This window comes from Microcaecilia unicolor, chromosome 2, assembly GCF_901765095.1.
Source record: "Microcaecilia unicolor chromosome 2, aMicUni1.1, whole genome shotgun sequence".
In the NCBI taxonomy this organism is placed as follows: Eukaryota; Metazoa; Chordata; class Amphibia; order Gymnophiona; family Siphonopidae; genus Microcaecilia; species Microcaecilia unicolor.
The window spans coordinates 208,874,542-208,899,952 of NC_044032.1; the positions used below are offsets into that span (position 1 = coordinate 208,874,542).

The 25,411-nt window shown below is 39.7% G+C and overlaps 1 protein-coding gene across 3 annotated transcripts in view; it reads right to left on the bottom strand.

Annotated features, from left to right (window-relative positions):
* The window catches only part of AGTPBP1 (ATP/GTP binding protein 1), a 237,825-nt gene that overhangs the window by 71,148 nt on the left and 141,266 nt on the right, over positions 1-25,411 (bottom strand). For all 3 annotated transcript variants that reach the window (XM_030193670.1, XM_030193671.1, XM_030193672.1), the window contains 3 exons: positions 19,280-19,366; positions 19,045-19,193; positions 11,526-11,613 (listed from right to left, as the gene is read on the bottom strand). In XM_030193670.1, coding sequence (XP_030049530.1) covers positions 11,526-11,613; positions 19,045-19,193; positions 19,280-19,366 — 324 coding nt within the window. The remainder of the gene's footprint in view (positions 1-11,525; positions 11,614-19,044; positions 19,194-19,279; positions 19,367-25,411) is intronic.

The following is a 25,411-nucleotide window of genomic DNA, read 5'->3' on the forward strand; positions in this document are numbered from 1 at the left end:
GGGTACTGACCTACGCGCTTCAAATTTTTCAGCCACGCTTATGGGACACGCGCCAAAAATTAAATTACAAGAGCCATGCAGTAACCGGGCGGTAACTCCATTCTGGCATTTATAGACGCTTACGCGGCTTAGTAAAAGGGCCCTATATCTTACAGGTAGGCATACATATACCCATACCCACACAACTGAAGTCTGGGCATGACTTACACAGCTTACAAAATACGCACGTGTCACCGGAACTTAAGCACGCACACACTTTTTCCAGCTCCATGGCTTAAGTTGCATGCGCCTAAATTATAGGCACGTATTTTTGTAATTGCATTAGTATTCTATAAAGGAAAGTAGGTGCCTAAGGAACCATAGTACTAAAGCGTAGCACATGCTAACAGAATTAGGACAAGATTCTATACATCACACCTAAAAATTTGGTGCCGAAATGAAATTTGCCTAAGCACATTCTATAAAGTACACCTTAATTTAGGCATACTTTATAGAATAAGCCTAAATTTCTGCGTTGTTTATAGAATATACGTGCACCGGTCTACGCAATTAAATTTAGTCACAGGCAATTATGCCAAGTAAAACCTGGTGTAAATGCAGACATCTAAATTAGGCATGGACTATAAAAATGCGCATAGATTTTAGTAACGCCCATCACCCATCCATTTCACGCCCACTTTCCAACCATACAACTTAGAATTTACATGCAGCACGTTACAGAATACACAGACAGATCTGCACATAAATTCTAATGCCAATTAGTGTCAGTTGCTTAATTAGCAATTGTTAACCAATTAGGTTATGCGCATCGTTATGGAATATGCTTTGATTTCTGCGTAGAAATCTCAGCATGATATATAGAATCTGAGGGTTAGTGTGCACTAAATGTTGCACATCCTGTTTTATACCTATGTGCTACGTGGCACTTAGTTCATGCTAATGTCCATTAGCATGCATAAGCTTTAGTAAAAGGGCTCCTACCAGATGACCAATTATAGAATTACCTCCATATTGCTATATTAATAGTGGAACACACAAATAGAATTATCCCCCAGATTTTATAAACAGTGACTAAAGTTGCACACACAAATCAGCAAACATAGTCGATTTATGCACACAACTTAATTGCTTAAAGTGATCAGCGCTGATAATTGGCCATTAACAAGCAATTATCAGTTCTCATTAGAATTTACACAACTTTCTAAGCGTATTCTGTATAACGGTGCGCATAAATTCTGACGTGTGGATCACAAAAGGGTATGTACAGTATTCTAGAATATGTCTGATTCATGTCTAAGTTAGGCGAAACTTCAAGTTAAAATGTAGACAGTTCACTTTGTCAATTTTGCTGCCACAATTGCTTAAATTGCACAATATATTGAAACAAATTGAATAAAGAATATACACTGACATATATAAAATTATCACATTGCAATATATAGAATACTTGGAAGGTGGGGGTTTTGTAGATGATTATACGAGTCACGAAAAAAAGGGTTTCACCCACATTGTGGGGGCAGATCACAAAGAAATTATAACCCTGTGACAGTATGAGACTTTCCCCTTACACCTTATATTTATTTGTAAGTGAATCAATAGTCTACTGTTTTAACTTGAAATTAATTTCTTTTTCTTCAGTAGATAGTAGTCATGTTATTATTTAAGTTAGGTGTAGGCATTTACATCAGGTTTTAAAAAGTGTAAACGGTTGTGCTTAAATTTTAGTCACAGGGACAGGCACTATGGATATTTTATAAACCATGCCTAACTTTTTTTTCCAGCGCCGAGTTTTCAGGTGCCATTAACAGAATTTGACCATGTATAATTTTATCTTGATACCAAATAGCTAACATATGCTCATTTCTATCAAATACTTATAAAATAAGAACATTTTCATATGCCTGCAAAGTGTGTGGCTGATCATGGACTGTTGAGTTTAATTGGTTAGCTCAGACAATAAATGACAGCCAGGGTAGTATTATTTACAACCCACTTGAGTAACAGAAGCACAGTGAAATTAAAGCTGGCCCATCAACACAGTCTCCAAGCCCCATAATCTAAACAGCATTACTTTTCCATAAACAGTTAAAGTAATTTTCAGAGTAGCAATAGGCACACACCATAAAAAACAGATTGGTACAATCAATAAAATATCAGTGGATTTAACTGCACTGCAATTTGTTGGGGAAGTGAGAAAGAAGCAAGGATAATAGCAGCTAATTTATTATTTCTATTTGAAATTGTAATTATTTTCATTTGCATTTTATTATTTGATTGATTTTTATGAGTCTTTGGGGTCCTTTTACTACGCTGTGGTTCACACTTTCTGCAGCTTAAAATGGCTTACCTTGGCATATGCTCAGGTGTTCCACTGTAAGTTTAAAATCGGAGCATGCTAACGGTGCATACATTTTTTTTTAAGTTTTGTGCAAGGGGGGCATGTCTGGAGGCACAGATTAGGTGATTCTGCAATATTCAGTTAGTGCAGCATTACTGTGTGAGCCCTTACTGACTATAAAATAGGGAGTAAGTACTAAGGTGGTAATTTTTTTTTCATGGCCACAAGCTAATGGTGAGAATAGTGAATGTACCTACTCCCCTAACAAGGCTCATATATGATTTTAACCTCCACCTTAACCATATATCATATAGAGATCATTCATATGTTTTTTATGTTTTTTATCGCCTCAGCAGTGCACATGACCAACTTCACTCTTTTATTGGACATTCAACAGCACCCAAATTCTCACTGGCGATAATATTTTATTAAACTGTTTCTTCATTTACTTATTTAACTGTTCATTTTACTTTTTAATCTCTAAGTTACTTATAAGCAATACTTAACTTGCACTGAACGGTCAGACCAGGGGTTCAACAATGCCCGACATGCATGTTTCGCCCTAAAAGGCTGTGTCAAGGGCTCCCCCTTAGCCGTTCTTAGTACCAGCCTCGCAATGTTTTCTTTCTGGATTTCCAATAAAAGAGTGAAGTTGGTCATGTGCACTGCTGAGGCGATAAAAAACAAAAAACATATGAATGATCTCTATATGATATATGGTTAAGGTGGAGGTTAAAATCATATATGAGCCTTGTTAGGAGAGTAGTTACAGTTGAAGGGCTCTTAAAGACAGAGTTAGTAGTGCCAAGTACGAGAGAATAGTGAATGGTCATTAATGCAAAAAAAAAAAAATCAACCATTTTACAGCTGCACTAAAATTGTTCTTAGCATGCAGGAAAAACCAGCATAAAGGTGTACTAAGGCCACTTCATAGTGCAGCTTAGTAAAAGGACCCCTTTGTAAACTGCTTTGTGACTATTTAAAATATATAGATATACATAAATACACTGTCACGGCTGCCACCGCACTTACCACAACACTGAGGGGCCATGGTTCAGACACATGGCTACCCCAAACTGGACACCAACAGTTGTGGTTCTCGCAGCAGCGGGGGACTGTGCATTCCCAAACCCCCTCAGTAGCAGGCATAGGAGCCAACTTTTCAAAATGAATGGGGGTGCTGAAATTTTTTTTTTAACAGGTGGTGCATTCCCCCTCCCCCTCCTCTCCCTCCTCAAAGTTCCAGGCCCCTCCTCCCTCTCCTCCAAGTGCAAGTCCGACCTCTTCTCCCACAGCAGTCCTCCGCCGGTCCGCCCTTGCCTTCCTGCGTGCCGCCCAGAAGTCATCTTACCTCAGGGTCCCGGCAGCAGCAGTGAAAGGCGAGCAGGCTCGGCGCTTCAGCCTTCCTTTTCCTTTCTCACAGTCTCATACACAAATGAAAAAGTCATACAATCTTCAATCAATTCAATGAAGAAGTCATATAATCTTCAATCAATTCAATGAAGGACTCTAATATAACTAATATTTAAGCTATCAGGCGAGACAGCTGACATTCCCTTTCCTGCAGGCTGTTCCACAGCTTGTCAACTCTTATATGGCAAATAAAATGCCTTACTGAGTGGGGGAAAACTTCTTGGGGAATTTTTAAAATGTCACCCATTTCTTGAAAATGTTCCTAGGCGTCATATGGGGCATCTGAGGAAAATTCAAAAACCTCAGGTTTTAACTTCCTTAAGTTGTTTTCCAAATTTTGATGTAATCCCCCAAAATCCAGAAACATTTCACTTTGCACCCCCTGTACTTCAGCCATTTGCCTCCCAAGTTCTTTCACTACGGCTGAGGCTCCCACCAAACCTGTTTCAAATTTCATTTAATTCAGTTGTAAAGCCTGCCAAGTCAGACTTTCTCTACTTCAAACAGTTTCTCTCTCCTGGTACTCACTTGCCACTGGTGCAGATGGAAGTGCACTACCATTTTGCAGGGTAATTAACCCTTTACAGGACTTTCCAGGAATCTGTGTTCAAAGCATAACCACAGCAAAATTTTGATGTAGCTCCCTGCAACGGGACCTGGCCTACTAGAACAGATGCACCCATTACTGTGGCATTGGGTAACAGCTTCCCCCTACTACCTCCTCCCCCCACCAGTGGGGTGCTCTTAGCAGTAGGCTGTGGAGAGGTATGAGCAGGAGAATTAAATGTAACACCTTCCACAAGGTTCGGGAGACTTCTCTGTCCCAATGCAGCATCAAAGCAGCCTCCAGCTCTGCCCAAAGACATCGTTGAAACAGCATATCGAAATGTGGAAGTCTGGAGTAAAGCTTGGGTACTCGGTACGCTTTGCTTAGTCTTTCCCTGCCACTTGCCCATTATTGAGGTAAAGGGAGTAAACTGTGCTATGGTGCAGATCCACCGGTCATCCTTCTGATGGTTTGCTTCGGCATCCAGAAAAAATTTTACATTCTAACGACATGCACTGCACCAAGCTTAATTTAGCTTCCAAGAAACCAGCTTCTCCTGTCTGCTTGCTCTGAAATTAATCATACAAATAGTAATGGCACAATTAAAACAGAGCATGCATGAAACAAGATTGCCACTCCAGGCAAAATAGCTCTGGCATGCTCTGCAGCATCTGTGCTCATTACACTCTCCTTACTTAGCAGCAAAATGCTGCAGTGACAACACTGGGAAGATGGTATATACACAAAAGGCAAGAAATTTCTATTACATGAGTAGTTTCCCCAAACATAAACCTCTGCTGCTCAGTAGAGATAATTTTATAAGCACCACGAGTCAAAATTTGCCATAAATGCACATATATGGCAAGAAATGTGCTAACCATGATTTTAAAAGAGGGGAATAGGTCAGATTTTAGAACTGGTTTTATTACCAAGAAACTTTTAGGTGCTTTAACAGCTGAAATTAGATGTGGCTATTTAGTGATGTTTTTGCTACTATGTCTTCAATGTCTGAGAAGTGGAGTTTACTTGTTCTATTTTCCTATCCTTATGTTTTTAACATATTAAAAATTGTATGCTGGTTTTTATTGTTGTGCAATTTCTCTGCCTCCCTTTTGTTCCAGTCGTGTGTATGATTTTGCTGTTTGCCCACTGTGATGAATGTAATTTTTACTTCGTAAACTGCTTTGATATCTGTTGAAAGGCAGTATATTCAATTATACAAATTAACTAAAATACATTTAATCTAAGGATCATCAAGCAGTATTACTCCATTTGACCTGGCATCAACCTTTGATCGCATTTATTACATGGTGCTTTTTCTAAGTGAGTAAAGTTATAGGAGGGTACGTAACTGGTATGAAGAATTTTGAAAGCACGAATTTCAGAGTAACAATGGGATCTACAGTTTCAACTATTTGGAGTAGAGAGGTGTGGTAGCCGTGTTAGTCCCTGTGGGGCAACACTTCACAAGACCAGAACACTGCACCAGAGATTTCACAGTAAGAATACTGAAAGGTAATTTTAAAACAATACAGGAACATAAGACCTTTGAAATAAGAATGATTGAATATTTTGACACACAACAAACAGAACTGAATAAGGATCTGGGTTTTCTAACCCATTATAAACCACAAGCTGTATTTCTCTGTTTATTTCTCAGTTTATTACCCTCCTCTCACCTACCAACACCCATTCTGTTAGAATATCAATGAAATGCTTTGATGTCCCCATGCATACCCCCACCCTCCCACTCTGTCAGACTGTCAAAGTAATGCTTTGATGTTTCTCTTATATATACTATCTGCTACCACATTTGCTTATTTCCGATCTGACGAAGAAGGGCAACCTTCGAAAGCTAATCAAGAAATGTATTAAGTTATGTCCAATAAAAAAGGTATCATCTTATTTTCTTTTCCATGTTTTATTTTGTTTGATTTCTATTGATAACTATTTGGAGGACAGAATGTTGAGGCTAACCAGTCATTTTCAGCAACTTTTAACTGGTTAGCGCCTATGTCAAAACTGGCTATTTTGGGGGCAGAGTCAGCACTTAACTGGCCAAGGTAAATGCATGGTGATTAAAGTGCCTGGTCAGCCTTTCCCAGACCTAACACATTCTAGCATGTTCCTCCTCTGACCAGGCATTGGGAACAGGCCATTCTCCCATCCTAGAAAGATCTTAGTGAGGAGGAGGGTGTCCAGCACTCCAAAGTTTGGCTTTCTGGCTCAGGTCACCATTTTGGACATGTCAGTGTGCACATCATCTAAATGTTCTCTCAGATGCTGAAAATACAAACGGTCATTAGCTACCTATGGCAAGTTGGCGAGTATATGCCTATTTTGTAAAATGCGCACCTAACTACATGCTGTTTATAAGCTACCCACATACATCTTACCGACCTTTTTTTTTTTTTTCTGGCATACATACTTTTGGCCGACCTATATAAAATTACCCTCCACATTTGTACATTTCGACTGAATTCAAAAGAAGTTTTATATACAATTAATAAATACAACAACTTATCTGTAAGGAGACCACTATCAGATTGGGTAACACAGTTTATATTATAATAGAAAATGTTGCAATTACAACTCCTGGGATTCCTGATGATCTACAACTTCCCAAGTTTCCTGAAATGTTTCTAAGTTTATTACTACTTTCTCTGGTCTCTTACAATTCCACAGCCGCAATAAGGGCTGCAAAATCCAAAGCTTAGTATGCAATTCCCCAGACTAAGGTAGGAACATGAGCTATGGGAGCCTATATCCAACACCCTCCTCCTGTCTCAACTAAACATCCCTCTGCTTGGATCTTTACCCCTTCACAACCTGCCCTCACCATCACTTACAAGTTTTCTTCAAAACCTCTCTTCAAGCAGATCTGTTCTGCATGAAGTAGCAGCTAGCCTCAGGTCTGTGTGTATCAGATATGTCAAGAAGCCCAGGCTGAAGACTGAATTAGTGTGCACTCTCTAGGCCAGGGTTTCCCAAACCTGGCCCAGGAGGCACCCCAGCCAGTCAGGTTTTCAGGATAGCCACAATGAATATTCATGAGAGAGATCTGATTGCACTGGAAGCAGTGCATTTGCATGCGATCCCCTTTGTGCATCACTTGCTGTTAGCCAGTCGCTAAAATTTAACTCTGTGCATTAGATACTCAAAGTGCACAGGTAACAGGATAGCAGTGGGTGTGGTGCAAGTGTGGAAGTGAATTGATAAAGGAGGTATGTGCCTAATGTGTGGACTGATGGGACTGGGGTGAAAGAGGAGATTATAGAGGTTACAGGAGTAGGCTTAAAAGCATAAAATTGAGGCAGGGAGGGAAGGGAGCATGGGCGTAGACTGGGGGGGCAATGCCCCCCCAAACGACGACGAGGCGCCAGCGCACTAGTTAAAAAAAAAAAAAAAAAAAAAAAAAAAAAAAAAAAAAAAACAAGCAGGCACGCGCTCCTCTCGGTCCGCTTGGCTTCCCTGCCCTCTCTGTCTGCGTCCAGCCCAAAAGGAAATGACGTCAGAGGAAGGCGGGACGCAGACAGAGAGGGCAGGGAAGCCAAGCGGACGGAGAGGAGCGTGTCCGTCTACCCTCCTCTCTTCCTCTCTCCCTCCAGCGCAGGCAGCAGTCTTTTCCAGCGTTCCTGGCAGCGGTAGCTTTGTACACGCTGCCTTTGGCTCTGCCCCGAAGCCTTCTCTTCAAGTTCCTGTTCCTGCATAGGGGGCAGCAGATGGAAGATGGATGGGACTGGGAGGGGTGGGGAGCAGAGGGAAGGAGCAAGAGATGGATGGGACTGGGAGGGGTGGGGAGCAGAGGGAAGGACCAGGAGATGGATGGGATTGGGACAGGTCAGGCACAGCAGAGGGAAGGAGCAGAAGATGGATGGGACGGAGGGATGGGGAGCAGAGGGAAGCCTACTGGAAAGAAGACACTGCATAAAACAGAAGACACTGGGACCAAAGCGAATAGAAAAACTAAATGATCAGACAACAAAGGTAGATACAAGTATTTTATTCAGAATTTATAAATTGAAATATGTCAGCTTTTTGAAATGTGCATCTGTGATATTTTGCCTGTAAATTTCAATTCCTTCCTCCACATTAGCATATTCATTTGCATATGTATATATGCAAATGAATATGCTAATAAGCTCCACCCATATGCTAATATGCTCCGCCCATCCTTTGCCCCCCCCCCCCCCCCAAATGAAACAGTCAAACTACGCCTATGGAGGGGAGGTGTGCAAGCATCTATCCTTCCTCCCTCCCCAACTGAGGATCTCCCTCTCCTCCCCCTTCACAATCTTCCCTCTTTCACCCCAATCTTCCCTCTCCTCCCAATTCACCATATTCCTAAGTCTTTCCTAAATCTCTGCCATATTCCAACCCCTCTCCCCCCAGCAATGTCCCCTAAGATTACTTCTTCCTCTTCTCAGCACCATTCAAAAACTGCATGAAACACCTAACCACCCGCCTGGGGCTACCCCTGCGGCCACTTAGAGGGTTTATCCCCAGCACAACTCAGGTTCGCCTGCACCTGCTGCTTGTGCTCTACACTAGCACTCTCCTCCCACCGACAGTCACAATCACCTCTGGGCAAGTCTTCTGCTCTCAAATTATCCCCAGTGGTTTCTAAGTTACTGAAGCCACACTCCCAGTGGTCCAACAGTTCCCAGAAAGCACCCACAGACCCAACACACAAACCACCAGGATTCTTTATCAGTCCAGACAAGCAGAGGCAATGAACTAAAAGGAATGTTTATTGTCTGAAAAACTGAACAGTGAATCAGATAACGTGCAATCAGCAGAACAACAGGTAACTACAATATGGATCAATTATAATACTACCCAAACATCTGTATACTATCTACGTAGTACCTGGGAAGATCAGGACATATAACTGTTCACAGAGCCTCAGCAAAGAGATCCTACTCTATTTTTTTCCTGGCTAAGACTGGAGCAAAAGCCAGTACGTTCTAGAGCAAATTGAGCTCCTGGGCCAGAACACAGAACAACAAGTTTCAAAAATAGCTGGCCACATTACTGCAGGTCTTTTCTCTGTAACAGCCTTAAACATAAACATGCACCACCTACTGGTCAAACTAGAGAAATAAACTTCAAGAAATAATAAAGTTATAGGCTTAAAACCCACTGTTTCGTTACAAAAACTCTATCCCCTTCCAAGCACCGACTAAGATCTATTTCCTCACTAACAACAGAACAAAATAAATTATCCAAACCCTACAAAATAATAAGAAAACAAGTTTATATTTTCTAATAATTGCACAGAACCTTCCCATGAACTGCCAAAGGAAATAGAAGGCTCTACTACAGATTTCAGCTATAATAACTTCAACTTTGTCAGACACTCGATTCCACCTGAATGATCACCATTTTTTAATAGAAAACTATATTATCTTTTTGCACTAGAATTCTCTCTTTTTGAAACTATTTGGGACAACGTTAAGTGGCTTAAGTGTCTGCCATGATTCAATATATTAGTTTCTACAGTGTTGATTCTTGTACAGCACTCTGAATAGACTGAATACAGTAGTAAAGGGGTATATATAAATTGTTTAAATAAAATCCCTTACTGAGCAGGCTACTAAAATTTTAATACAACACACCCCAAACCTGCCCTGTTTTTTTTTTACTTGCACACAGTGAAAATGAATGAGATGAATTTGGACCTCCAATGTAAAGATCTCTCTCATGCATACTTATTTTAACTGGCCCAAAAATCCAACTGGCCACAGGATCACCAGCAATGTTTAGGGAACTCTTGGTTTTCAGATTACCAATAAGTCAAAAGAACAAATACAAGTACTAAAACAAGCCAAAGCCTTTCATGTTTTTATCAAGTAGGAAAGTTTATGAGCAATTCAGTTCAGAGGTTTAGGCCATTATTTTAGAAACATATCAACATGTAAATAACATTTACATATGTATGTCACACACATGCACGTCAATACGAACTTCAGAAATCCTCTACTTACACATGGAAATCGACACCACGCAGAGACTGATGGGGCACGGTTTGGCGCCTCTCGGACAAAACTAAAATCTACATTTTATAAACTGAAGACATGTGTACGTGGTAAAATTTAAACATCAGATTTTATACCAGCTCAAAGGCAAGTAAAGATTTTTAAGTGCTCATTTTGCCCAGGGCTTTACACAAAGGATTAAGGGAGTCATTCGCCTTAATCCTGTATTGTTTATTTCCTCATACAGAATGAAATAAATTTAAAATTGCAGCATCATTACTTAACAGGCAGCATTTACACATATAGGTTTGCAAAATGGGGCAGCTACACAAGAAGCCAGACGCCACTTATACACTGAAGTTGTGAAACAGATACTTCCAATACTTAATTGCTGACATCTACATATGGAAGCTGTGGGAGCTGTGCTGTTCATTTTTTCAACGTGTTCATTGGTAAACCAGCTGCTCCCGCTGCACCTGCCAGCAAATACATGTGCACTCTTGCTTCGATGGATCCCTCATAAAATGAATGCATCCTGACCTGGATGTTTTATTCCGATGTCTACGTTCTATGTAAAACGTGGCTCCTACTAGTAAAGTTGTACCGAATAGCATATTTCACTATTCGGCCGAACACGAATGATGAAAAAATATTATTCGGCCGACTACGAATAATGGGCATTGAGCTTTTAACATAAATAATAAAAGCAGCAACGTGAAGTCAGAGATCAAGTGTTTATTTCAGTAGGAATTAGCACAATAGAGCCCCAGATTATTCATATTTGAATTTAAATCACTATTCGGCCAAATACAAATGATGTATTTGGGGCACTATTCGGGGCTGAATCGAATTGAATACAAGTATTCAGTACAGCCCTATCTACTAGTTCAACAACCAGACTCTGGTCCCTTGCAACTACTCACCATCTTTTTTTCCTACCTAAACAAGGGCGCCCAGGAATTACATGCGAGTGACCTTCCATGTGCCTTCACAGTGGGTAAACTAGTTTTGATTGTGCTTAAAAATAAGTGCTTCCCTACATGATCAGCTTAGATGCACTACAGTTCAAACCGACTAGACTTCTGTGGACAATCCACAATACTCCCCAGAAAACTTGTTAACTTACACTGGAAATCTGGCACTTTTTCTTAGCCCCTTCCTATATGAACAGCTACTGTCTATTAGCATGTCTCTCCCCTCTTAATTCAGCCATTAAATGCTCACCTATATTTGCAATAGTAAAACTTACTTGTAATAACAAATGTCAGATCCAACACGAAGCCACCACGGTCTGCCTTGTAACGCCTCCTGAACAGAATACATTAAGGGCTGCATACCTTTAAGAAAAAATATATACATATTCTTTAATGTAGATCAGACAGCATGGCCTACACAAGATGCCACTTTTCAATCGCAGATTGCATTCTTGGCTGGGTGAAAAACAAAAAAAGAACAAATTTACAGTGCATCTCTTAATCCACAAGTCAGAATAGGCACTAGCTTCAGCAAAGGCAGAGTGAAGCCAGGAGACAAGATGTAGGGCAGAACTAACCAGTTTATCTGAAGCTCATCTCCCATTTTGTCAATATCAGAACAACTTTTGAAAAAAGTCAGGTGCAATAAATATTCTGCTTAACACTGACATTTTGCATGCAATTCCACATGTAAATGGCAGCATCAGTACACATAGACTGTGTACATGTGTAAATACCAACATTTAAAATGCAGCTATTTACATATAGGATTGCTGAGGGACACACAGATTTGAAGAGGGGCATGTTCCAGGCAGCCCCCCCCCCAAAAAAAAAGACACACACGTCCCATATCACAATGTGAGCGATTTACACCAGCTCTGAGGCACACATAAAAGTGTCAGCTACCTGCCCATTTGGACCTGTGGTCTCCACCAATGACTGAGGTGGTAATTGTGCTTACTCTGTGTGGTGTCCAACACCAACTAACAGGCAGATGATCAAAAGCACCGCGCTGTTCCGAACAGCGCTCTAAAATAGCGCTGGAACAGCGTGGGGCTTTACCGCAACGATGATCAGAGATAATGCATGCAAATTTAAGCAGTGCAATTATCTCTGATCATGGGGTAGAAGTGCGGGCGTTGTTTCACGCGCTCAAGGGCTCTAATCATGGGGCTGTAGAAACGCCGATGCTAGTATGGTGCTAACAGCCTCTAGGCGTTTGCTTTTGATCGTGAGTGCATAAAAAATTTAAATTAAATTAATAAATAAAAAGTTATTTCACTCTGCTCCATAACTGGCACCCTTCTTTAAGTGGCAGCAAATATACACGTATGCTGCAAAATCGGCACTTACACACGTAGTTGCTTGTGCTTACATGTGTAACGCCTCAAGTGATATCACTTTTTTCCCCACAATGTGCAGGTTTGTGAAATCGATGCTCCTACTTTATGTACCAGGAAATACACGTGTATCTGCCAACATTCTTTTACCTATTTTGCAAAAGGCTTCACACATTCAGCAGAGGCTTTTATAACTTTAGGAATTGTGATCCTCCTAACCTGGACATCCCAATTCCTATTTGGATGTCCTATGCAAAAATAGGGCTTCAAATATAATACAATTTTAACTTTTTAAATGACTACTCTCTGCTTCTTAATTTTATTCAGTGATTTTTAAAGATGATGATGATGATGACGACGTTCTATACAACTTGGGAACTGTTTTTCCAAATCTTTGCATTCATTATCCATGAAATGGCAGGCAGAGTTAAGCATCGCCTTCTCAGTAAGTTTCAGAAGCAACATGTAGAAGAAAATGAGAAACATAAGCTACTCGACGTTGTCATAGGAAGTTCGTATGCCAGGGATTGCTAAAAGCATTTCTATTCAACTCAACTGCATCAACTTAAAAGAAATCTTATTTTTATGTAATCTACAGAAAGGCATTTCTAGTGGGTTAGGATTACAAATCTCCAAAGAGGCCCATTTTGATAGTACTGAAACTAATGATCTTTTTCCCACATCTTAATCCACTTGAAGATGTGGGAAAAAGAGGTGAAGAAGAAACTTGCATATTGGGTGATACTTTTCTACTGAAATAAAAAGCTTGTCAAGAAATGCTATGTTAAGAGCTACTCTCCCCTATATCAGGTCATCACTGAATGAACAGTAAAAATTTGTTCTAACGGTGATGGAAAAGAGAATGGCAATGTGGTAGAGTGTCAGTGAAACAGAATTATGCCTGACATAAGGAAACCCAGGCCCCCTTCACTGAAATGTCAGATCATTTCAATTTCAAATATTTTATGATATAGGGTAATTCTGACTTTTCATTTTGGTATCATCAACATCATAGTTGCATTGAAAGGTCTCATTTGGCCTTCAACAGTTTTACAGTTCTCTTAAAACACTCCATCCTTCACATTCAAAATAGACTACCCTACAGAAACACAAACATTTTTAGTTCCATAGTGATGTAACATGATCTGTGAATTACTCATATATTCATATTCCAGCCGCCTTAAGCTGCTCATTCTTTTTTGACCTGAAGAGCCTGTAGCTCCCAAAATCTAATCCAGAGACATCTTTAGTCCGTTAAGAATACATATATTAGGGGCAATTCTATAACCTGGAGCCAAGACGTAGGGACCACAATGGGGCATGCTTAGCGCCAATTTAATAATAGCAATTAAGCATGCCTAAGTTGCTATAGAAAACTAGCACAAAACCACATTGGCACACCCACAACAGGTCAATGGCTGGCTAAGTTGGCATGCCCAAGTATGCCATGCAATGGATGCAATTGATAGTATCCTATAACACTTAGCAACATGCCTATGGTCCGCCCATGTTCCACCCCTTGGAGTTACATGTTAAGTGACTTTGGTGCATTCTTTATAGAGTAGCGCCCAGAACTTACGTGCGTAAATTCCAATTATTAGTGCCTCTAGTGCATTAAGTTGTTAGGATTCTATAAACTACACGACCACTTGATGAATAGTAGGAACCAAGCTATAAAATGAGAGGGATTTTTGTTGATGTCCACACACTAGTAGCTGATTCTAGATTCTTAAAACCAGATAACTATTTAAATGTGCGCAAACTGTTACATATGTCAATTGTTTTAAAGCCAAACATGCTTGTGTATCATTTTCGTTTTTAAGAACGGGCTAATAAACCATAAGCTTTATGTTCCCTGCAGTCAGGGAAACAAAGGATGGGGCAGAAACACAATACCCTAAAGGGCATTTTCCAAAGTGCTAAAAATAACTCAAGGTTGACAAAGGTTTTTTGTTTGTTTTTTTAAACAAGCTTCTCCATTTGAGACCCTCAAACAATCCATTCTTTCAGCCACACACTAACCTAGATGAAGGATATGGGGGGAGTAGAAATTAAGGGACTCTACAGCACAGCCTAGCAGCCGAAGTGGAAATAACATGACTATTACAGACAATCATCTCATTGACTGCTAGCCCATGAAACTACTGTACACTGAGGAAGAATAAGAAAATAAATAGTTTCTAGTTATATGCCAGAGCCTGAGGACTCATACTGAGCTTCTGCCCCATCATTTCTGGTCCATTTAGCTCATGCCATTTCATCTTTGTCAGCTCACATTCAGGTCATTTTCACTCGCGACAGGATGGGTCTGTAAACCTCCCCACAGTTCTAAATAAAGCTTTGATAGTTCTCATGCTCCCTCCCTCTTTGCAGCTTCCAACTATTATTAATACAGTGCCTTACAAAAGGCTTCATACCCTTGGACACTTTCTGCATCTCTTAACTAAATAATACACATGAAAACAAATTAAGGGCCTCTTTTACAACACCGCACTAGCGATTCTGGCGCAGTAAATGAGAGGAAACCCATTCAATTCCTATGGGCTTCCTTTCATTTGCCGCGCAGGAATCGCTAGCTCAGCTTTGTAAAAGAAACTCTAAAGTAGTAGTTTCACTGATCTACACAACAAATTCAATATTTCAATGTGAAAGATTACAGAAATATTCAAAAAGTAATTAAGAACAGGAAAACAAAATATCTGACTTGTAAGCCAAAACCCCCTCCTTGAATCGATAGTTGGTGTAAACCCTTTCTGCAACTAGCAGCCATGAATCATCAAGGATATGTCCACTGTCTATTAACTTTGCACAACAGAATAATACAGTTTTTGGCCATTTGTCTTGGCAAAATATCTCAAGTTCTTTCAGGTTGTGTGGGGATTATCTATGAACTGAAGTCTTCCAAGGTTTGGCCATAGATCTTCTATTGGATTCATATATCTGGACTTTGACTGGGCCACTTGAGGACAAATACTTCTGTATTATTTTATCTATTTATATATTTATTCAATTTATAGACTGTCTACCTACTAATCTAAGCAGTTAAACATCAACACAAATTAATAGAAAAAATAAAAATACAAAAACATAATATTCAAAATATAACCATAAAACACAAGATATAATCATTACCTAAGATACCTAAAACAGCAAAACAATAAATCCTTTGAAGATGAACTTAAGTTACTCAAAATAAAAAGTCTTAAGACTCTTATGTCCTCAGATTTTTAAGATTATTCTTTCTGCCGAATCACTGTTGCTCTTTGATCATTGTGCTGCTGAAGGATAAAATCCTTGTCCTAGACCCAGGTTTAAGGTTGTCTGGAAGAGGTTTTCCTCCAGGATCTGCACTAACCATTTTTTCCTCAATTTCACAAGCATCTCTCTCCCCTCCTCCTCTCCCTGCCTGCAACATAACCTAACTGAATGCTGCCAAACACCATCCTTTATTGTAAGGATGGTGTTAGGAGGGTGATATACTGTTTGTATTTTATGCCACATACACCACTTAGCTTTGAGACCCAAGTCTCAGACCGCAAAACACTCTTCCACATATATGCATGTAGTGTTCCCCCATCCCCAACATACAGTGGCTTCCTTCTTGCCACTCTCCAATACAGGCCCATGCCTGTAGAGTAATCTTCAACTTGTTAAAAGAGTCAACTTCTTCCAGTTTCAGTCACAGACCTCTATCTATTAAAGTAATACTATGCTTTACACTGCTTTCCTTAGAAGTTTACTTTACTCATACTATTGACTCTGGAAGGATGGCCTAATCAAGGAAGAGTACTGCTGGTGCCAAACTGTTTTTACATGATTGGTCTGATAATGCCCCATTCAATATTCAAAGACACAAATTCTTATAGCCTTCCCCAATCTGTACTTTAAAATAAGTTAAACTCCAAGTTCTTGTGGCAGCTCAATCTTTGACATGTTTAGACTTGTTTCAAATTCACTTCCTACAACAATGCAATCCCTAATCCAGCAGCATTAAAATTAACTCAAGTTTGTTATGGGCCCTGTCAAGCCAATTTTTGAATCTGGAGCTAATTTAGGTTTGCTATGACAGTGTGTGAAGACTTAGGCAACCAAGATTTAGTCTATAAATATTTCTATAATTGTTCATTTTTTTTTATAACTAGAGTATGTTGTGAAGACTAAATACCTACATTTATACATTCTGAATTGCATATTTTAGACAGCAGAGCATGCAAGTGTAATTGCTGTGAATATTTTTGCAAGGCACTGCATTTTTTTTCCCCTGTGTCCTAAACTTCCTCCATTACTTTCACAATCTAAGGGGTGGATGTGCTACTAAACAGCACAGACATCGGTTGCTTAATCTGTTATATTAATTAGATGCAAATGAGTCACATGTTACCAACGACAGTAAACCACACGTCAATATGGCAGTAAATTAAAAACTAAACCACCTCTTCTTATAGCTAAGTTTTCAACAGCATCTGGAAGCTAGATTATACACATTAACAGCTTATGATGGGTAACATCAGCGGAGGTGGTGGAGACAGTGATGGTATTCAATAAAAGTGTGAGATAAAGAGGTTTCCTTAATGACGAGAGGATGGAAACCAAGTATTGGGCACCTCAACTCAGAACAGTGAAATCACTCTTTAGATTTCTAAGTTGGAAGGTAGTCTGCATGATGTGGTAGCTACTAATTAACCACCTTACTGGGCATACCAGTTAGGCCAATTATCTGCCATATGATTATAGTAAGGCATGTTTAACAGTTGTGCTACTGTTGACATGCTTTTGTACAATGGCCCCTAAGCTAGTTTAGGATTTGTTTCAGATCACCCAATCTTCTTTCTTGATAAGGACATTCTGGACCTGGGACCCATTCAACTACATATTTTATCCTTTTTAAATATAATTAAGCAGCATCCCTTCTAAACCTCTTAATTCAAGCTATTATGAAGTAGTGGGTTCTGCAGCAGCAAGAGCACTTTAATTAAATTCAATCCCACGTGTGTGGTCTGCCTGCTAATTTTTGGGAGTGGGAGTAGAAGTAGGGAAACCAAATCAGCATTACCAAGCTCTACTCCCCTACTCTTCATGCCACCCCAAACTATGCTTTTAATAAGGTATTTCGTTATCTGCTTTACACCTAAAGAGTTCAAGGCAGGATTACATATATCAGCAAAATCTGTCCCTTCCTCTCTGAGCACGCTACCAGAACCCTTATCCACACTCTTATCACCTCTCACCTAGATTATTGTAACCTGCTTCTCACCAGCCTCCCACTTAGCCATCTCTCTCCTCTTCAATCAGTCCAAAACTCTGCTGCGCGACTCATTTTCCGCCAGAGTCACGATGCTCACATTAGCCCTCTCCTCGTCACTTCACTGGCTCCCTATCCGTTTCCGCATTCAATTCAAACTTCTCTTACTGACCTGTAAGTGCATTCACTCTACCGCTCCCCAGTATCTCTCCACTCTTGCTCTCCTTACGCCCCCCTCGAGTACTCCATTCTATGGATCTCTCTTGTCTGTCCCCTTCTCCTCTACTGCTAATTCCAGACTCCGTTCCTTTTATCTCGCTGCACCTCACGCCTGGAATAGACTTCCCGAGCCTGTACGTCTAGCTCCGTCTTTGGCCGTTTTCAAATCCAGGCTAAAAGCCCACCTCTTTAACGCTGCTTTTGACTCCTAACCACTACTCACTTGCCCTGTATCCTTTATCCCCACCTCTTTAATTCCCTCACCTCTTAGTTGTTCTGTCTGTTTGCCTGTCCTACTTAGATTGTGAGCTCTTTGAGCAGGGACTGTTTTTGTGTATGGTGTATAGCGCTGCGTATGCCTTGTAGCACTATAGAAGTGATAAGTAGTAGTAATTCTTACCCACTTTACAAATATAGCCATTAAAATACAGTCAACATCAATAAAATTAAATTACGTAACACACCAGTTTCCATTCAGAAAAATATAAGCCAAGTCATTTCTATGTATATTCCTGAAAACAAATTATGCCACATACCCATCAACGCATCTCACCAAATTTACAGCCAATGTGTTCTAGTATTCTAGACGTTACTAAAAAGGCAGTACCTATGGCCCTTTCCCTGGAACTTCAAGCAAAGCCTCTGCATGACACTCCAAGTCTCACTTTGGCTCTTGAACAGCTGGACCAGGCCCAGGTGTGAAACCCCAGACGTTCTATTGGCACCTACAAAGTTATTACACTGACTCGTCTTTCTGTCTTTTTTTTTTTTTTTTAAGAGTATTTTTGACACCAATTGTTCTGCTATGTAGGATATCCAACTCACACCAATTCCATTCCAGGCATGAACCCTCTCATTATGCTGAATACTAAAGCACTATCAATCACATCTAATTGATGCTTTTGGTCTTAGTGAAAAACTCATTGTGGACAACGTAATCAAACTCTTTTCACATCCCTTTTCTACTTGAGAAAAATAAGAGATGGTCTTTACCATAATTAAACTGACTGTTGGACTTTTCACAGTTAATGATGTTAAAGCGGTAATACATTCCTGTCCTCATTCCACTGACTTCGAAGTAGAACCATTGGTGATAATGGCTGCTGTTTACATCAGAGTTCAGAATAAGATCATATTCATTTCTGTGAACAAAAGAGAAATACACCTAATGGCTGTGACTGCAGTTTAGTACAAATGCAGAATGGGAAAACACAGGAAGATGCCTTACTTTCGAATCTGAATAACTTTACGCAGATTTCCAGATTCAAATTTGGAGTTAAACTTCAAAACTTCGCTGTCCTCTGGTATCAGGAAACTTTAAAACAGAAATAAAAAGTATACATACCTAACTATAAATCACTGTAAATAGATCCAAGAGTTTCTGTGCATTCAAATGAACTAACAAAACAACCACACTACTTTACCCAATAAAATTTGTCATTACTTTTTAAGAAAAAAAAGACAGACATCTCCAAATAGCTATGAAGTTTGGCTAATTTATCTTCCTTTCAATTCTCCTGAATTATCCTTGTCCTGTCTTAATTTTATCTTACAATTATTGATCTACCACCATCTAGGGCTTTGTTCAGGCAGAATATACATATTTTAAAAGGAATGTGTCAACATTCGGTCTATGGATGAACCCTGCAGAGCTGTATATTGCTGGGAGAATATCTATTGTTAGAGTGGTGTGCCCATGAAAGCAGAAGTAGGAAGGTGCTCCTTTAAAGATCTTAAGTGCCAAAATACATGCCTACTTCTCCAGTCTTCTCCCACTTAAGCAATGTTGAACCTGAGTGATAACAGACAATCAGAACCACCATTAGAGGTAGTGGTACAGCAGTGCTTCTGGTTTACAGTGATACGAATACTATCACAGACAAACTCCTGTGCTTTTAAAGGATGACTCTAAAGAAATGCTACTGCTCAGGATGAACAGTGCTCAGGATAGCGGGCCACAGACACCAACTGAGCAAGCCCGACAAAAAGGCCAGAGCCTGATGCTGCTGGGCAGAAGTGCCCTCACCACAGTCCTCCAAACTTTTAATGGTTTTCCTGGACACCTTCCCTCTGCCACATCCCACCTACAAAAAAAAGAAAAAAAGAAAAAAAAAGAAAGAAACTGAACCCGGGGAGAGATACTGGACCAACAGAGGGAGGGAAAGAGATGCTGCACTCTGGGAGGAGGCAAAGGAGGAAGATGCTTACCCTGGAGTCAAGGTGGGGTTTTAGGAGGAAGAAAAGTGAGAAGAGAAACAGGGACACAGAAGAGAGGTATTGGGTATGAAGGGAACACAGGGACACTGAGGAGAGAAGCTGGATAGAGCAAGATAGGGGAGACACTGAATATAGTGGGAGAATAGGGACACAGAGGGAAGATGGATGGTGGGCATGGAGAGAGAAGAAATTCAAATGGACAGGAGACCACAGAAAGATAGCAGAAAAGAGAAAATAAGAAGACACTGGAACCAAAGCAAATGGAAAAACAAAATGCTCAGACCACAAAGGCAGGAAAACATTTTATTCTGAAATTCTTAAGTGGAATATGTCAGCTTTGGGAAATCTCTTATCTAGCATTTGCATTTCTATTTCTCTTTAGTTTTGCTGTACATGCACAGTCTGACTTCTTGAGGTTTCCAGTTCTGGTTTTTGCCTTCATATCTCTATTACTGAGATCCTTTGTGAGTGAGAGAGAGAGAGCAACTTTCACACATGACTATGGTCCAATAGTCTGCAAGCATGTAGTTTCTATGTACAGATTTGTAGCAGCCCCATTTGATCTGTTTTCTCACTAAATGGTGTATTGGTGTTTTACAGCCCAATGTAATATTAACAGTGCTGTCTTTTCACAGATTGGTATGTTGATACTGCTCTGTTTCTCCCATGCTGCATTGCATTTACACTTCACAGAGTCCCTACTTCCAGTTAGTGGTTGCATATTTTGTATTTCAGGCTCTGTCTGTATTCTGCAAGAATAGAAGTGAGGTATTCTACTAGTGGCTGGTTTCTGTGTAAGGATCTACAGCAGTTTAACTTGATCTGTTTTTCCAGAAGGAAGTATATTGATATTCTAAGCTGCTGCCTTTAAAAGGTAGGATTGTTGCTATTGGAGTAACAAATATTGGTGCTACTTTGTTATAACAGGTTTTCTATATAGGTCTGGAACATTATTTGGGGTTTAGTTCTGAAGCTATGAAGGGCTGTCTCTCCCCCCAAGTCCTCACTACCTTGGAAGAGATGGTGTTACAGGTGCTCATCTTGATTTTTGCACCTGAGGTCCATTCAATCCTCTCTATGCCTCTGAATGTCACCCATTCCATTGTATTAGCTTCAGGTAGGTGCTTACTCTACCAGTTCAGAAATCTGGTCATAGACATAACCAAAACTATCCTACTGTACCAATTCATTTCCAGGCACACACACCTCAATTTCACTGGCCTTTCTCTGCCAATTAGTGAAATCAATAAATGGACACATTTTGAGATAATCAGTGCAGAACCTTTTTTTCTCCTCAGAAAGCATTAAGAAAACAGTAAAGGGCATAAGCAGTTTGTTATATGTCAAGTTCTAATAAAATAGATAAAAAAATGATCTGTAAAGTAGTTCACCACAGCAAAAACTAATAAGAACTTTTTCAAGTACATTTGAAGCAAAAACAAAAAATCTGTGAAGGTGTCTGCTGGATCATTAGATTAGCAAGCACTTAAAAGAGGCTCTCAGTAAAAGACCATAGCAGAAACTAAATGAATTATTTGATTCCATTGTTAATGAAGAGGATGATGGAGATACCCATGACAGAAATGCCTTGATGGTGATGACTGAGGAAATAAACATTATTGTGAGCCTGAAATATGTAATAATGGAGCAAGCTGACCAAGTAAAGAACAACAAATTACCAGGACTGGATTGGTATACATCGAAGAGTTCTGAAAACTCAAAAATGAACCTGCAGGCCTATTACTGATCTGTAATTTGCCATAAAAAATCAGCAATGGCACCTGTCAAACGTTAAAGAGTTCTAGCAATGGCCCAACAAATAGAAGCTCTATTAAGGAACAACAATTTCCGGACTACCACTATATCCTACAACCAGTTCAACCGAGTTTCTGATGTTCTTAAAATACTGAGATCTTACTGGATTACCTGCTCCTGTACAAGGGTAAGCAAGCAATTTTAATGCAGCTGGACACACCTGATATATTTAACCTATAAATCGTGAACTTTTAACTGATAAAACCGCATGCACTGGGAATTGCAGAACTGTTTTCAATTGGTTTAGGGAATTTTGAAAGAATAGAAGTTACAAAATTAGGTTGGGTTCTGAAATGTCAGAGGGACTGAGAACAGAATACAGGGTTCCAAGTCTCCTCATTTTCCCAATATCTTCTTAAGCTCATTTGGTGGGGGAATGCAGGATATGGGTCTCTCATTTTGTTCATATGTAGATGATATTTTGCTGCTTACATCCGTTCCAATGTACGTTGGAAGAGAAACTTATGCCCTGTTAAATAAGAGCTATGTTTTGGTTGCTGGCTGGATGAGTTACCATCATCTTAAATTAAATGGGGAGAAATAAGTTGTTGTGGCTAGTGAAGTCACAAGATAAAGCCCAATGTCGGCAAAAATGAAACTTGTCCAAAAATATTAAACTCTGCTTTATCTAACGACTCTCAAATATCCCACGTTGTAAAGAAAATGTTGGACAAACTGAGAAACATCTGAGGAGCTTGATATAAGCAACAATTCTCTTGACTCAACTGATTATTGTAGTTAGTGCAGCAGCCTGAGATTCAGGGGGATCGGCTTTGATTCCCTCTGCAGCTTATTTGTGATTCTGGGCAAGTAAATAACCCTTCGCTGCTCCAGGTACAAAATAAAGTACCTGTATATAACAAACTGCTTTGATTGTATCCACAGAAAGGCAATATATTTATTTATTTAAGGTTCATTTGTATCCCACATTTTCCCACACATGCAGGCACACAATGTGGCTTACAGAAAATTAGGAAAATTACAAATTAAGAAAATGCAGTTAAAGTTGACAACGGAAAGACCAGGGAAGCAGAAGCTAACAGTGGGGAACTAAGCAGGGTGGGGGATGATAAAGGGTATATTAATCAGCAGAGTAATTAGGGGAGTACGTTTTAACAAAGAAATAAGGTCTTTAGTATTTGTTTGAAGAGGGTGTGGTCCATTTGCATTCTGAGGTGCTGTGGAAGAGCATTCCAGTATTTAGGACTCCAGTAGAGAAGAGGTGAAAATCAACTTATATTTGACACCCTTGCAGTTCGGGAAGTGCAGTTGGAGATATGTCTGAGCTGCAGGCATGGCATTCTTTGGTGGGAGATCAATCAAGCTGAGCATATATTCCGGAGCATGGCCATAGATGATTTTATGGGTTAAAGAGCAGATTTTAAAAATAATACGTTCCTCTACAGGTAGCTAATGTAAGTTGTAGTGCAGAGGCTGTACATGTGCAAATCGGTGTTTTCCCAGAATCAGTCTCGCGGCCGTATTCTGGACAGTTTGGAATTTCCTCAATAAAGAGACCTTGCAGCACGCATAAATCCCACTGCAATAATCTAGGTGGGATAGGACTAACCAATATACAAGGGTACAGAACAGCTCCCTGGTAAGGAAATATCTTATGCGCCGGAGGTGCCACATAGCATTAAACATTCTTCTAGAGACCAAATGTACATGGTTGTCTAACTGTAGACCCCTGACGAAGGCCTTTATGGCTGAAACACGATTCGTGTTGGGTTGTTTTTATTGATTTGAAGTACAGACCTTGTTTGAGAAAACATCACCTGAGAGAGGACTCTTTTGGATCCACTGTTTGTGTGTTTTGGCTTTCTCCTGTGGAGAGATTACCTTCGGTGGGTGTTGTCTAACTGTATGTCCAGATGCACTCCCAAAAGTCGCAGATTGCTGGAGATTGGAAGAACATAATCCTTAATGGGAAGTGCTGCATCGGTAATTTTGTTATGGGGGGATGAGAGCATGATACATTGAGTATTATCCTTGTTTAGTTTAAACCGAAACACCTGTGCCCAGTGTCCCCTATTTTAACATCTTATAGTTGGGAATGTTGTCAAAGAAGTAGAGACTTCAGTTGTTACAGAACACAGCAGCTAAATACATTTTTAACTGTCAAGCAAATGATCAAGAAGTCTCATTTAATTCAGTTGCTCTGGCTGCTGGTATCTTATCAATCATATTTAAATAGTATTTAGTATTTAAAACCTTACATGGCACTGCCCCGGTTTATATTTATCAAAGTAGAATTATCTAGTTATGAAAAGAAAACATTGTGTACTAGTGGGACTAATGTACTGATGTATCCTATTGTTCTAAATTAGATTATCAAAGAACCTTAGACAGGCTGTTTTCATTCCATACAGTAGTGAAATGCAACTCTCTGCAAGACAAGATTAAAAGGACAGATGACCATATGGAATTCTGGCATTTGGTAAAAAAAACCTCTCTCTAAAAGTACCTGACTGAATAATAAAGAACTTGCTATGGCTTGCAACCTTGACAGTTGTTAAGACTCAATTTATGGGAACTCTTCAAGTTCAGGTACAGATGTCTGAGATATAATACAGGTAAATAAAATCACAAGCTTGGTGGAGCAGGTAAACAAAGAGATTGTTCATCCTTTCAAATAGTACTATGATAAGAAGACACTTCATGAAATTGACAGGTAGTACAAATAAACGAAAGAATATATATTTTCTGTTTTTTTCTGTCAAACTACAATTAAGCTATGGAATTTGTTGCCAGAAGATGCGGTCAACAGAGCTAGCCAAGTCAATATTATGAGCATGGAATGGAAAGTAAACTTTGTGGATATTCAGCTGTATATGATGGGTATCTACTCCTGTTCCTACTTATATACCAATACATCAGAATTTTGCATAATAGATACCATTGCACAGATCCCTCTCCATCACATGCAAAACATTATCTTACTATATACAACTTGCTTTCCATTCTATGCTCATAAAATTGACTCACTGCAATCTCATAGTCGTTAATATCCTCTATTATAATGCTCTCTCTCCATTTTATATCAAGGACAATCTCACTAATTCTTCTCTAATCCAGGACCATAGCTAGCACTATTGTTTTATACCAATTTACTTCAAGATGTACCCATCATGTCGATAGACTTTATTACTCATAGTTACGGTTATCTTAGACATTTCCATCCCCTCTATCCCTCATTTATTTAGATTTAGCTCATGCTTTTTCATTGGAAGCTCAATGTGACATTCAGACACAAAGCAATATTTCCTGTTCCCAAAGGGCTTATAAACTAAGGGGTCTCTCCTTCACTAACTGCATTAATGCAAGA